Source organism: Aethina tumida, chromosome 1, assembly GCF_024364675.1.
Source record: "Aethina tumida isolate Nest 87 chromosome 1, icAetTumi1.1, whole genome shotgun sequence".
Taxonomy (NCBI): Eukaryota; Metazoa; Arthropoda; class Insecta; order Coleoptera; family Nitidulidae; genus Aethina; species Aethina tumida.
Window position 1 is genome coordinate 39233259 of NC_065435.1, and position 16012 is coordinate 39249270.

Below are 16012 nucleotides of genomic sequence, written 5' to 3' on the forward strand. Positions count from 1 at the left end.
AACCCTTTACATATCTTTCTAAATTTGAGAGATATTCAAAATTAACCATTCAACCATTTGTTGAAGAATAATTAACATTAATTGTCATCTTCAACTAGACAATATAATTTTAAAATAAGCAAAAGAATACTTTTGAATTCATCAGAAGATTATCAAATGTTTATAATTATTTATTACAATTTTTGGGACTTTTGAAACCATGTTTATTTTATAACTAAAGAGTTCGCTGTTTATTATAGGCAGAGGTAAACTATAATGTGTACAGTAGTGCATAAATATTTAAAGTAATTAATTATGCATTGAATATATTGAAAATGTGCTGATACCCAAATGAATTACTCCACCAAATTTAAACATTGATAATAACAGTGTCGCACAACACGTAAACTAAAATATTACAAAAATATTTATCAACACTACTCAAAGGTTTTGCGATTACCCGACATCTAAAAGCGCATTGTCAATTTTACCCCAGCTTTTGAAAATATTTACCTTGTTGTTATATAAATACACAGTATTTATCTTATTCAGGACAAACGAATCTATTTGGATCCTGATGACCCTATTGTGTGTTTTATTCGCAGGCCCTTTTCGAAAATGATCGTCGCAAATTAGTGTACCGTGAAGGTCCGTATTGCCGGGACATTTTTTTTTCTTGTCGCTCCCTTTGTACCGAGTTGAAAGATGAACGTTGACAAACAGGGGAAAAAACGTTTTGACAAAACACGAGCGAGGCAGTTCGATTGGGCCGGTTGACGTAAATAAGGTTTCCAACTTAAGTTAATTATGTTTTATAGAGTGGTCGAACAAAAAATTTCTTTGTTCAATCGACCAGATTTCAATATTATTCGGCACAAACGTATATCCGAGTTGTTGTCAATGTTTGAACTATCGATAGATAAGGCAAAAAAATAAATAAATAAACCTTTGTAAGTTGGCTCGGGGAAACGGCGGGCCGTATCGATCAACGAACGCGTAAAATAACAATTCGCCAGAAATCCGATTTCGATGCGATTGGGTTCGAGGTGTTCCTTAAACTCGTGCACCCATCTCCTCTGAAATATTCGGAATTGTCCCGATATATCAGTGAAAAAAAAAATAAGTTGTAACGTACAAAATGGTTCTTCCGCCTGAAATATTAGAAAGAACTGCGCGTATTTAAATTGGCTCAATTTATGCGGAAAAAGAAACACTCATTCGCGCATCCTCACTAAATTCACGGCGGTAAAATGTATCATCTACATTTTATCGGGACGGCAAGTTTGTCCGGCTCGGATAGTAAACAGACGAAGTAATTTAACTTTTTGCAAGTTCCGATTGTTTTCAGCAAAGTACAATGATCTATAAACCTTATTTAGAATAAATTTTTAATTGTTATTTGCAAAGAGGAATTGTTCGGTGGAAAGAAGTTTAAAACCATTTAATTGTACATTAAATAATTACTGAAACGGTCTCATTATCAAGTGCTTTTAACTTTAATGATAAAATACAAGTATTACCTATAATATTCTTAGAAGTGGCAGAACAAAATAAATTTATATTTAATAAATTAATTTACAAATAATTTCATAATATTTAGTACGTTCTTTATTTCAATTTTCAATCAATTGGTCTTTGAAAATCTATTATAACAATCGAAAAACATTTGTTCCGACTGAATTTTGAGAGAAACATATTTTATAACAGAGATGTAAAAGTCTCCCACTACGGGGCATACTTGCAGACCTGTACTGTTGTCTCTGTTGTGCCTGGTGTCTCTCTCAAAATGCAGTAGGATCAAACATTTTTCGATCAGTATATTTTCCTTCCTACTAGATAAATAAATAAATCAACCTGTTGTCATTGTTTTTAACTTTTTATACAGGATGTTTCGTAACTTATCCGACACTTTTTAACCCCATGCACTTCTAAATAATAAGTCGATTTATTAAAAATAAAAATCTAATAAAAGTCCAACAGAAAACTCTACAACTTTTTTATGCAGTGTTTACTTCTTAATATTCTCAATTATTCTAACCCAAACAATTTTTATCTGGTTTACAGTACAAAATATCGGTGAATTGCGTGAACGATCACAACAGCGACTATAATCTGCGTCTCCGGGAACAGTAGCAAGGAGGAACGTTGGAACCAGCGCGACGAAATTGGATAAGACAGGCCCAAGTTTGTTTGCAGGTCAGTAGAGAAAACTTTGAATAACTTTTGTAGAGTAAGGTTTGTTGCAAACTTTAACATTTTTTATATCGTCTTTTTTATCTATTTTTATTAGAATTTTTTTAAGAAATCCACTTTATTTTATTTATTTATCTGGTTAAAAAATTTGGGATAAGTTATGAAACACCCTGTATATTAAATATTAAAACTCCACGTATTTGATTCTGAATCTAGTTCAAAATATTTCATTTACAATTTTTTAAATAATAAGGGAACAAACAAACTTTTACAGCGTTGATTTTATTGAATTAATAATATTATTCATTATTTTTCTGGAAAATCATGGTTCGGTTATCTTAACTGTATATGAAAAAAAATCAAATATTATTCACCTTTTCCATGAACTTTATATCTGATGTTTATTGTATTCATATGAAAATTTATAATTAAAAAAAAATAAAAACAACAAAATAAAAAACTTTTCCCTAATCAATCAGCCTTCATCACCCCCATCTTAATTTTTTAAAGGAAATTTTTCTATTTAATCGTACGTTGAATAGTTAAAAACTGAATATTTAATATAATTAATTTGAAAAGAATAATTGTACATTTTTGTTATCTATCCTTGGTTCTGAATAATAATACTACAAATATTTAAAATTTATCACCAGTGTTTAATTAATATACAGATAAATATATTATTTAAACTGTAGCCTATAATATTTCATTTACAATTGTATAAATTGTAAGAAAACAGTGTTTGTTTTCATTTAGTTCATAATATTATATTTTTCTATTTTTTATTTAACACATTAATTTTAATAATCTGAATATTTAACATAATTATATATGTATCTAATACATTTTTATTTTATAATTTGAAAAGAATAATTTAACCCCATATTAATGTACATTTTTCTTATGTATTGGTTCTGAATAATAATTGTACAAATATTTATAAACTACTGATAAAAATATTATTTGAAATGTAACTTAAAATATTCTATTTATTATTTAACACACATTATTTAATATTTATGAAAAAAAATCAAATAATGTTCATCTTTTCTATAAATTTTTATATATTCCTTTTAGATAAAAACTTATGCCTATAGAGTTGCATCTCATTTCTGATTATTTACTCGTATATTAAATAGTTATATCAAATGTTATCAAGTATGAACATAAAATAAAATAATTAATTTATTAAATGGAGTATTTAATATACTTTTCTATGTATTTAAAATAATATAGTTTAAAAATTATAATTTAATTTCATATTTAATAAATAATTAATTTTATATTAAATCTCCAAAATATGAATGTACATTTTTCCTCTTTATATTGGACTATGAATGTTGTTTTTATTAATATTTAAAAAATAACATCATTTTTAATTAATTTACTGATAAAACTATTTTTAAACTTTAGTTATTGTATCTTTATGTAATGTATTGTCTTTGAAAATTTTCCATTTAGACAAACAACTTTTGCTTATTCAATTGTAATTTAATTATAATTAATTAGAATGAATTTTATATTAAATAGTTACTAAAATCATTCTGCTGTCAAATGTTTTCAAATATGAAAATAAAATTTAATTATGAATTTATTATTTATGGTATTAAATGTAATATTCTCGTGTATTTATTATATATTATTAAATTATTTGTCACTGTATAAATAATAAAGAAATAAACAAATTTTTTCAATGCTTATTTTTATTAAATTTATAATATAATACACTATTTTATTTCTTTAATTAACATACATATGATTTAATATTTTATGTAAAAAAATAATTATTTTTTTTTTGTAAAATTTTTATATAAAAAAATTTACCAAAAAAATACAAAAATGTTTGTGTTCCTTAACAACAAAAATAAAATAAATTTATTATTATATTTAATATATTTTTATTATATAACTTGAAAAACTCAATTTAACTTGTAATTTAATGAATAAATTAATTAATTATTAAATATTAAATCTCGAAAATAAACAGGTGTATTTTTTATGTTTGTTTTAACAAAATTTTATTTAATAATTAAAATCTAACAATAATTTTAATGAATATGCAGATAAAACCATAAATAAAATAAACAATAAAATAGATTAATAGTTAGACTTCCATTCAATTTTATTTTTATTAAATATTTTCTCCATTAACTTATAAATTTTTTATTATTTACCAATTTACAGATTATCATTTTTGGAAAATCTGTGCCATAAAAAACCTGCCTGTGATATAAAAAACAATTTATAAAAATCGTCGCAGACATAAAGTAAAAACTGGATACCTATTGAGAATTCCACCAAACGAGCACCGCAAACCAAAATACAAACACACGAAAAGTGAGTGGACAGTTCAAGAGTTGTTAAGAGCGTTCCAAAACGAAAAATCACATCAACACACCGTTGCGGCAGAAAAAAATCCCCAGTATACAATAATCGTATAGAGTCCGCACACGAGTCGGCGGTACAAAGTTCGCGCTCCGGCGTAGTCGTGGACGGCGACGGCGGCGGCGGCGGCGGCCCGTGCGACAGTCACCGTTGCGATCGCGGGTTGGATGCTGTGTGGCGTCTCGATGCTGGCTCCCGGAGCGCACAGGCAGGATGCGGACGTCCCGAAACACTGAACGGGCGCGAACCCTTCGCTCCGGATTTGAGGAACGTCGACGCAGCGCTGTCTGCTCGCCGACGACCAAACTAAACTCCGGTACCTCCTCGTGGACCCACATCTTCGGTCCATCTTCGTTTCGGCCAGCACGCACGCACGCCTGGTTATTTTTCGGTGCCGGCGTTTGCCTTAACGTTTAAACGACTGTGTTGGTGGCTCGGTGCTAACTAACTAATCGATGTCTTTGATTTGCGTATGTCGTGTGCGGTACATATATTTTTTGACTTAGTTTAACCATAAATATCATTTATTACAATTTTATCGTCATTTAATTCTCCGTATATTTCATTAATTTTGACATAATCCTGGGCACCTGATGGCATGCTCTTATATTCGATATCTTCATATATTGGACATGTGGAGTTTGCCCTATTTGTTTTTCGTTTGTTCATGAATTTCTTGACTAGTACAACCGTTACTAGAATAAATACAACTATTAACACTAGAGAAACTATTAAATATACAAGATAATTATTTCCAATGGCAGGTTTTATCACAGGCTTTGTGGTACTAGTTTCGCTAGTCATTGGTATTTTTGTTGAGAGGATCACTGGTGTTTTTGTTGAAGGATCCATGTATTCTGACGCTGGTGTATTTGTTGTAGTATTTTCATCAAAATTAATTTTTTCATCTAAAATACAAAATATGCTGTAATATACCCTTTTAATTATACTTTAATTTAAATATAATAAATTGAGCTTTCCCACTGGTTAAAATTATATGAAACAAACTTTGATAAGAAATGTAGTAGCCATAAGATGTACTTTGTTTAACTCGAATTTAATAAATTGAATGAAGATTGGCAACAGGATCAAGAATGAAAATTATTAGTAATTTTTGCTTAATAACTCCAACAAGTAGTAACATATTTTTTTTTTTTTTAATATTTGCAGTTCTAAATTTGGCACTGTAAAATCATGACTACTACATTACTCGAATTCAGTGGCCCCGTCCGTCACCAGATTGCAATCCAATTGAGCACCTCAGGCTGTGGACCGAGAATTTATTCACTAATTTTGAATATGCCAATCGTAGACGAAGAGGGGACCGACCAAGTAAGATGTGCAGCCTAATTTATATAAAAATGTATTAAGTAATCAAAGAATAGCTGGCCGACATATTCCACATGCCTTTTGGTCATTCTAGTATAAAGACTGTTCAAAATTCGTTAGTTATCAATTGAAAAAATCTATTTACTCTTTAATAACTAATGGAACACCTCATGGAAAAACATATTAGAGTTTCTATAAAATATAAAATCATGATCGGAGACGAGACGACCCATCGAATTGATGTTGACTATGTCAACTAATATTATATCGTGTACATTTTTTTGTGTGATATTAAAGACATGTGATACATGAACAAACCTGTTGTGATGTACTGCTTAGCAAATTTCCAAATACAAATAGTACTAGTGTTTTTTTTTGTCATATTGAAGACAACTTCTGAACGATCAGTACAAATTTCATGTACTAACCACAGGCTCTCTATATTCTTTGGATATCCCTGTCAAATAAATATTAAAATAACGTGGAAATTACTTGGTTAGAAACAATTACCTGGTTTACCTTATTTATGGCAAAAGTACAGTGTTCATTATTTGGCCTAATAAGTGATAAATAGACGCATTTCTTAACTGAAGAAATGCTAAACATTCCAGATTCTTCAAATTTATAAATATTATCTATAAAATATTATTTATCAATAAAATACATACTCATGGCAATGTATTTTACATTTTTGAAATCTCCAGTTACTTTCATTATCAGCTGTGAAATTGTAACGTCCTTTACGAAAACAATTTTTTTCTATAGAAACAGATTCATTTGAAACAACCCAGTTACTCCCATTTTCATTAAGTTTCATACTGAAATGAAACCAAGAAAGATCACGATCCTAACCGTAAAAAGGTATAGAATTATTAATAAATATCATATTTTCTGTTATTTATACTTTAAAAAACTTACCCATTTTTTTTCAACAACATGTGCATCACCTGGACACAAAGAAGATTTAACTTTAACCGAGTCATTAGTCTTTTGAAATATTAAGTTATATTCATTAACCTTTAGCTTCGCAATAGGATTATTAGTTGTAAGATTCACTGAAAATTTAAAAGTTGCGTTTTCTGGTAATTGCACTTGACTTCCCTTAAATGTCCACCATCTATAATCTTTAATAAAGCCTCGTGATCTATGCCAGTCATCGTCGACTAGATGATTCGAATCGATTTCCAAATCTATAAGTTTAAAACCTAAAAGGGAACACAAACTTACGGTTAACCTTAAACACTGAACAAATCTTACTATTCTTCTTCAACCAATTTGATGATACAACATTAACAGCATCCTTACAACAAACAAGTTTTATCAAGCAACAATAAATTAGAATAAAAAGAATCATTTTTAAGTCAACCGTACCATGTAACACAACACATGCAAATAAAACAGGCAAATGAGACTCGCATATTTCCGCACACGTTATCATAAAATGCGTCACAGGGAAAACCACAAATCTCCTATCATTCCAAATAAACTTTTATCATTTTTTTATCTATTTCCTTCTAGAAAGTTAACATTATCACTTTAAACTTGTGAACTTTAGTAATTTGCTGTTATTTTTCCAGGATAAATAAAAAAAAGCTGAGTAAATTTAACAATAAATTGTTATTACCTAAATGTAAGAGGTCTAAACTATAAAAACAAAATTTTTCAAGTTTTTTCTAAAAAACTTGAATACTGAGGTTCCTGAACTGTAGATGTTCAGTCTATATCTATTCAACTTAGACAACTGATGTTTTAGAAATTTCGTTCTGTTCATTGGCCGTTCTGATCTGGTTAGCGATTTTGGTGTCCATATTTTATCAAGCTTCAATGCTTCTTCTTTTCTATTGAAGTTGTTTACTTGCTTATGGATTTCAATTGCTTCCCCAATCATTCTTTTGTGATATCTAGTTGTCGGGGCAAGCAATTGTGTGTGTTGGACTTATATAATGATTTCAATTTTATAGTGCATGGTCAGCTACAGCAGACTTGTATGATTGTTCTAGGATGGAGTTTCGTTTGTGTCTCTTAATCCTAGACCCTATGTGGCACCGATGAATACTTTCTCGCAAGAGCATGGTATGCAGTATATCCCAGAAGGTGTCTTTTATTTTTGGCAGATCTGAGACTGTCTTGAATCTTCCTTGTTGGTATAAAAACAGTATGGATGTTATGTTTTAATAAGATTTTTCCAACTCTATCGGTTATTGTTATGTTGAGAGTTTAAGTCTTTTAGCAACTGATCTAGTTTTTCTTGTCCATGTTTCTATATCACGAAAGTATTACACCCACATAACGATACCAAACAGAAGGTGGTGTGTGTTTGGAAGTCTCAGTCGCTTTTTAGTCACGTTTAAGGATTCATTGACAGAAATTTTAGTAAAAAGTGACTACTCGAAACTGACCTGAAGTCTACCTTCAACATCAAGATGTAATCCTTTCAATACCTCAACAAAATGAGTGGAATCTTTGAGAAAGGTTGGAGTGTTTCCAACATGAGAATGTAGCAATCTGGTAATATACTTAGTTAAGTTATATGTTGATGACCCAGGAGTACTAACGATGGGTCGGTGTGGTACATCATCCTTATGTATTTTGGGCAGACCATATAATCGAGGTGGAAGTGCTTCTGATTTGACTAATTGTAATTGTTTTTGGATATTCGCTGGTATGGATGTATTCTTTATGTGGAGATTTGTGTTTCTTAGTTTGTCTATGTTGGATCTTTAGCCAGTTCTCGACGGCTTGTCGGGTCTAGCAGTTCTTCCATCTTGTAATCCTCATATTTTATTATAACTGTTGTATTTCCTTTATCTGCACGAAGAACTATGATGTTTTATCCATGTTCAGAGTTCTGATTTTCATTAGAATGCTATAAGTTTCCAAGCGGATTTTTTGGGCTACATTTTCTGGTTCTAATGGCGGCTTCAGTGTTGGTAATAATATCTCTTTTACCGGTATTTCACGAGGAATAATGGCACCTTTTGCAAGTACAGACGGATATCACAAGAGAATGATTACATACACAACTTCAACAGAAAAGAAGAAGCATTGAAGCTTGAAATAAAAAAAAAAAATAATTTAATACAGCAGTCCACAATGCATCATTGTATGATCAAGTGAACTGGATTAATTGAACATGGTTGAGCAGTAACTAACTTAACAATATCTACTGAACAGTTAGGTGATGAACCACCCCGTAATTCTCAACAAATACAATTGATTTGAATGGAATTTCTAGTTGAAATCCCTTGGGGTGCCGCAAACATCGAATCTTGGACCCCTTCTTTTCCTTCTATTAAGTGAACTTATGAAACTCTATAAATGAATGGTTGTTTAGCCAAATCGGTCAATTAGACATTGCGTTATGCACAAAAATGTCGGAGCAATTCCGAAAATTGAAAATAAATTTTATTGAAAAATTTTAAATGTGATTTTCGTGTTGCGTGTGTGTGCGATAATTAAATTTAAATAAATTGTTTTATTATTAAAAATGATGGCGTTAGTGAAACGTTCAGTAAATAATGATATGTCCCTTAGGGCTATGTTACCCGTGAACATGAAATTTAATCAAAAGTTTAAAATATTAATATTAACAAAAAGAATGCTGCCAATTACCCATAATTTTTGCAGTATTAAACTTTTCCTCGTTTGCACTTGTCAGTTTTCAACCAGGCATTCTTTTCTCACAAAGTATTAATTAAAACGAAACAAATCCTCGCTAATTATGAGCATATAAAATGAATGTCGGCGTTTCAGATATTCGATTTCTGCAATACACATCGCACATTGCGATTCTGTTAATCCATTGAAAGTTGATTACATTGGCTAACTATTCTACATAAAAATTGCAATCAATTTTGCCTGGTTTTTAATTTCGCAAATGTGCCGAAGTAAAAACTGAAAAATGTATGGTGCACTCTTTACGAATAATTGCAGCTATTGTACGAATTGCAATGCACTTTCCCCCAATACACACACACACACACACACACACACACACACACACATACACACGCTTTGGTGGTTTATTTGTTTTCTCTTTTTTTACGTGTGCCATCGATTAATCAAACAACTTTTCATTCAATTCCGGCTATTATTGTATGGACGACAGATTTTTTCGTCGCGGCTTCGAAGTACAAAAGCCACGGAGGGCTGCCGTATCCAGCATATGGTGGAAAGTTTCTGTGTCGCGCTTCTTTTCGAACATTATAAACTTTAAATGCTTTTTCATCGGTTTAGCGGCGAATGTTACAAAACCGCACGCTGCAACTGACACTTTGCAATTTCTATTTCGAAACGAGGGCGATGTTGTGAGGCCAGGAATGCAACAAATGTGCCAGCACATATATCTCAAGAATCGTCCGTTTCATACCATATATTCAAGGAGCCACTAAAATTCTATCCGGATTTATTGACGGAATTTATTGGTTTCCTTCAATTGGAAATGTTTCGGTCTGTGTTTTTCTGTCCCTCTCCAATTACGCATGTATTTATCAAATTCGCACTACTTTTCTTTATTTAAAGGTTGAGGCTTTCGTGACCATTGTTTCCATTTCTGCAGTTGTTCAGACCTCTGAAGATGCTAGCCACTCGTGCTGGCGAAACGTCAAGAAATAATTTCAACAAAAGTCAACCAATTACCCGAACAACTATGGATATATTTTTCTTTATACAATATGTCATTACTGCATACAGTAAAATTTACATTTTATTAAGAATAATTTAATGTTTACTCTTATTCTGAATAATATAATGATAATATCTAAATTGTTGTTGTGATAAAAATATTTTTAATATAGCTTTATAGCATATTAAAAATGAACTTGCTGAAAGTACAGTGAAAACGTGTACGAGAAGGACAAAAGCTTTTCGTGTACAGTTGTCAGGATTTACTGGGAATTTTTAAACCGTTTATTGCACCATACAGTGTCTTAATTTATCTTTATTGTACCATTCATACTAAGACAATAGATTGTTTTCACCAACTCCATTACGGTTTACTTTTAGTTTTTATCTGTTGTTTATCGTTCTTGTGAAAGAGAAATTTTAAATATTTTGCTACTTTTATCATTTAATCTAATTTTCTTAATTCATTTTTCATATACAACATAAATATTAATAATAATTAATTTTCAGATACAACTTAGCAGAAATTACAAGCTTTTGTTTGTTTTGATGTTGTATAATTATTTGGAATGAATCTTTAATAAAATTTCTTCATTTTACTCAACAAATAACTATTCAAACAATCTGATGAAGACAAAAATTTGACGAAATAATTTTTTATATACTGTCAAGTTCGACAATTCTTAGCATGATTTATGCTTTTAAATTTTAAAACATCATAAAACAATCTATTTAAATTAAAATATAAATTAAGACCAAAATCAATAAGTTGAATTGACATGGAGTTGTTGATCAAGTAAGAATATTTCAATTAAAATTTAATTCAAACTACTTCTCTTTATAAAATATGTCATCATCGCGTACTGTGAAATTTACATTTTATTAAGAATAATTTAATGTTCAGTGTTACTCTGAATAATATAATGATAATATGTAAATTGTTGTCGTGATAAAAATACTTTTAATATAATTTTATGGATATTAAAAATGAACTTACTGAAAGTGCAGTGAAAACGTGTACGAGAAGGACAAAAGCTTTTCGTGTACAGTTGTCAGGATTTACTGGGAATTTTTGAGCCGTTTATTCCACCATACAGTGTCTTAATTTATCTTTATTATACCATTCATACTAAGACAATAGATTGTTTCCACCAACTCCATTACGGTTTACTTCTAGTTTTTATCTGTAGTTTATCGTTCTTGTTAAAGAGAAATTTAAAATGTTTTGCCGCTTTTATGATTTAATCTAATTTTCTTAATTCACTTTTCATATACAACATAACAGAAATTACAAACTTTTGTTTGCTTTGAGGTATAATTATTTTGAATGTTTAAACTAAAAAAAAAATGTTTCAATACACTCAGTAAATAGCTATTCAAACAATCTAATAAAAGAAAAAATTTGACGAAATTATTTTTATATACTGTCAAATTCGACAATTCTTGGCATGATTGCTTTTAAATTATAAAACATCATAAAACAATTTAAATTAAAATATAAAATTAAGACCAACATCAATAAGTTGAATTGACATGGAATTGTTGCTCAAATAAGAATATTTCAGTTAAAATTTAAGTATATTTTGTAAATTTAGACAAATTGTCGTATAATGTGATGAATGAAATGAATGGATATAATTTGTTAAAATAATCAATAATTTCATTTTATTGTAGTATAAGATATGTAATTTAGGATTTACAATATAACATAATTCTTTTTATGAAGTTTTGTTGTATTTATTTAATTTAATATATGTTTTGGTATATTAAATAATGAAAAATTATGATTGGAATGTGAAGAAACTCTTTAATCTGTTTGACAACAATGTTTTTAAGGGTAGAAAGTATCTGTTAATTTCATTTAGTGAAAAAATGTTTAGGATAATTTACTTTAATAATTAAAAACACCACAATTAAAAGCGATTAAACTGTTTACACATATACCATATAATAACGAGAAACGTGATAATTAAATTACAACACTTATCTATTTAAATTTCTACATGTTTATATTATCAATTCTTAAAAATTGTTGTATAAAATAATATTTAATAAATGAATATTGGAAAATGTCTGAAACCACCTCCCATAAACTAGAACATGATATTGTTTATAAAAGTTATAGTAAATTTTTCTGTGTTGCAAGCGATGCACCATAATAAATGCAAATTCAGTTATCGATCCCCAAAAGCTGTAAAAATTTATCTGTATAAACGGGGTTAGGAGTATATATCTTGAATAAAGTTTTATACGACCCGGGGTAGATTGGAGATGACTGTCTTCTTGTCAAGTTGTGCAGCATGAAAGTTGAGCCCAAAAGAAAAAACCGCCACCGTAAAATAACAACTTAATTTTATTTGCCATTTCACCCCATAAATTTTATCGACACCGGAAAGATTATAGTTTTGGCGGCGGTTAAAATTTCTACAACGCCGAAATTGAAGTTCGCGTGTGGTTTTTAATGTGCACTATTTAAAAATTAAGTTTAACTTTTTCGCAATAAAACAGAAAAAAAAAATGGGGCGATGTGAATAATTGCATTCGGTGCCATTCATGGATGTGATTAATCGCCGATCCTCATATTTGGATGTTTACGTGGTGACAGTCGCGATCAATTATTGGTCGTAGTTGTCAGAGAGATGCATTGTGCCCATGGACCATCATTGTCAACCACTTTGAAATGCAGCTGCTGATTAGAAACAGCGCTGTCCAAAAAGCCATTTCGTATACAACGGATCAATTTTAGTGTGAATTCCTGCTATCACAATCTTTATATTGATTTTCGGTTTATGTTTATGATGCCTTTATTCAGAACTGGAAATGAGTTTTTTTTTATTAATAGACCGACCGTTTCCTGTTTAAATTTATAATCTTAAATGACATAACATTATCATATCAGCAATGAATTTATACCACAAACAATTTTAATTATATTTACATAATTTCGTTGAGTTTGTGGTTTTTCTGAGTTAATTAATTTTATTACTTGTTGAAAATTCCTGTAAAACATGGTACCTAGCTCGGTAGATCGAAAGCGTGTTACCAGTAGGCAAGCCAGTTTGCATTTCTTGAAGGCAAGTTTCGAATTTCTTACTTAATTAACCGTTATAAGTTTAATAAAGTGTTTGGAGTTTAAGTTTTGGCTTTGATTTTTAGGTTTTGAATTTGAGTGACGTGCTGTTTATTTATTTTATGTATACTATTTTAAATTTGTTGTTCCACATTCTCAACGTTCTACTTCAAGAAATATCTTCACTTCACTTCAAACACTTTCTTACATGAAATAAAAACTTTCTAAAAATTTATCACCTTCAGTATTAGAGACTATATTAATTCAAAATATATTCTATAAATTCTAGTTTTTGTTTCTTTTTATTATGTTCATAGATTCATGAAACATATACGTTTTGACATGACATTTTTTGTTTAAACTTGTATTCGTATAAAATAAATTTAGTTATATATTGTAATTTATTGGTAAATCCCCTTTAACAATAATTCATTTAAATCAATTTATAGAATGTAAAATTATTAATATCAAATATATAAAGAGATTTCATTCAAATATGGCACAGATTTAAAATTGTTGCTTGCAAAACATTGGGGTAAAATAATTTTTGTATTAAACTGGAATTTTTTTTAACAGAAATATTTGTTATAAACTAGATTTTTCATAAATCTGTTACATCTGAAAGGGACGAAGTGTTACAGGACAAACCGTCTTCAGCAACACTAGTATTCCATCCACTGAAATGAACAGATCTTTTCTAGCTTTAATAACATTGTAATCAAACTGATTTCTCATTATGAATTCTTAATCTAAAACAATGTACTTGGTCTAAAAATTCTTCAATTATTCTTGATTTTGTTAAAACATTTTAAACTATTCAATGTACAAAAACTTATATGCAATCTGGGAAATTTTTTGTACTTACAAATAAGTTAATTATCTAAAAAAATTATTTATTATTTATATTATTACTATTCTTGAAATAGTAAGGAACAATTATATTACGTTCCCTAAATTTCTTAATCTTATACTGAAAACTGATCAGCAAATGTGTAAGTGGTGACTAAAGTGTTACAGGACAAAACGTCTTCAGCAACACTAGTATTCCATCCACTGAAATGAACAGATCTTTTCTAGCTTTAATAACATTGTAATCACACTGATTCCTCATTATGAATTCTTAATCTAAAACATTGTACTTGGTCTAAAAATCCTTCAATTATTCTTGATTTTGTTAAAACATTTTAAACTATTCAATATATAAAAACTTATATGCAATCAGGGAAATTTTTTTGTACTTACAAATAAGTTAATTATCTAAAAAATTTATTTATTATTTATATTATTACAATTCTTGAAACAGTAAGTAATAATTATATTACAATCCCTAAATTTCTTAATCTTATACTCAAAACTGATGAGCAAATGTGTTTAAAATTGACTCATCTTTAAAACCCAATAAACTTGTCTTTAAATTAAAAACTTCATGTTAAACAAAATAAGTCCCTAATTGTTAAAATTTCAAACAAAAATTATGTATTAAACACATTGAAGTGTATATTTGATATGAATTTCCCAAATGAAACAGATTTAAATTCACCAACATTTTAAGAACGTCTGTTCATTGTGGGCTTCTTCTTGTATACTTTCTTCACAGAAGAGACGAATGGTGCCAGTGTTTGTTATTCTACTAATATATTATTTGAATACTTGCAACTCTATATTTAATGTACACCTTTGGCAAGTACAGACGTTTCTTCAGATGTCAAGGTATGATCTGTCGTGTTTATGATTTACACATAATTAACTAATCAGAACATAATCATTTACTCCTTCCTACAACATCCATGTTTTACCAAAACAATATTGAATAATTTGAACACCCTCTTCTTGTAATGTAATGTGTTGTAATTTCTTTGTCACTGAGTATATACTAGTAATATATAATGAACATACGAAACATTCAAGCAATTTGAACAATCCCGCGTATACACGGATCAAATCGGCCAAAACATGTTTTTAGCCGTACGAACGTGGCGTGTAACAGATTGCGGCCGATCGGGGGGTGGGCATTCTTTTAATTTTTTGCGCATTCAAAAAGACTCCCGTTATAAACGGCGGAGCAAATACGCTGCCCAATAAATTTCGTTCCCTTGTTACGGGGACCATTCTAAACGGTTTTTATTGAATGATTGTATTGATGGTGGGTCATTATTACGTCGGGCTTTCGATCGTTGTGTAATATTTTTTACGCATCTATGGCGTAACGAATAGGTTTTGTGTTTAATGATTTGGCCACTTCTAATGGCGAACTTTTATTCGCGCAATGCCGTTATTTGCTCCTGTCCGTTATTGACGGCCGCAATTTTTTTTTTATTTTTGCCATTTTTTCGACTCGACAAACGGCCGAGACACGTTTCATTAATCGAGCGTTTATCGCGACAAGCTCGGGTTGGTTCGATGCACGGACCCCAATCGGTCTTACGCAAATCT

At 29.8% G+C, this 16012-nt stretch overlaps 2 protein-coding genes across 3 annotated transcripts in view; both read right to left on the reverse strand.

Moving 5' to 3' along the window:
- The window catches only part of LOC109608276 (uncharacterized), a 251484-nt gene that overhangs the window by 231524 nt on the left and 3948 nt on the right, over nt 1–16012 (reverse strand). The gene's annotated exons all lie outside the window — the stretch shown is intronic.
- LOC126264131 (uncharacterized) lies at nt 4142–7274 on the reverse strand. The gene is made up of 6 exons (XM_020024697.2): nt 7144–7274; nt 6805–7091; nt 6574–6733; nt 6397–6521; nt 6205–6343; nt 4142–5465 (listed from the first exon to the last, which is right to left on the reverse strand). Exons 1-6 carry the CDS (start codon nt 7238–7240, stop codon nt 5065–5067), a joined length of 1209 nt encoding a protein of 402 aa, XP_019880256.2. The 5' UTR covers nt 7241–7274; the 3' UTR covers nt 4142–5064.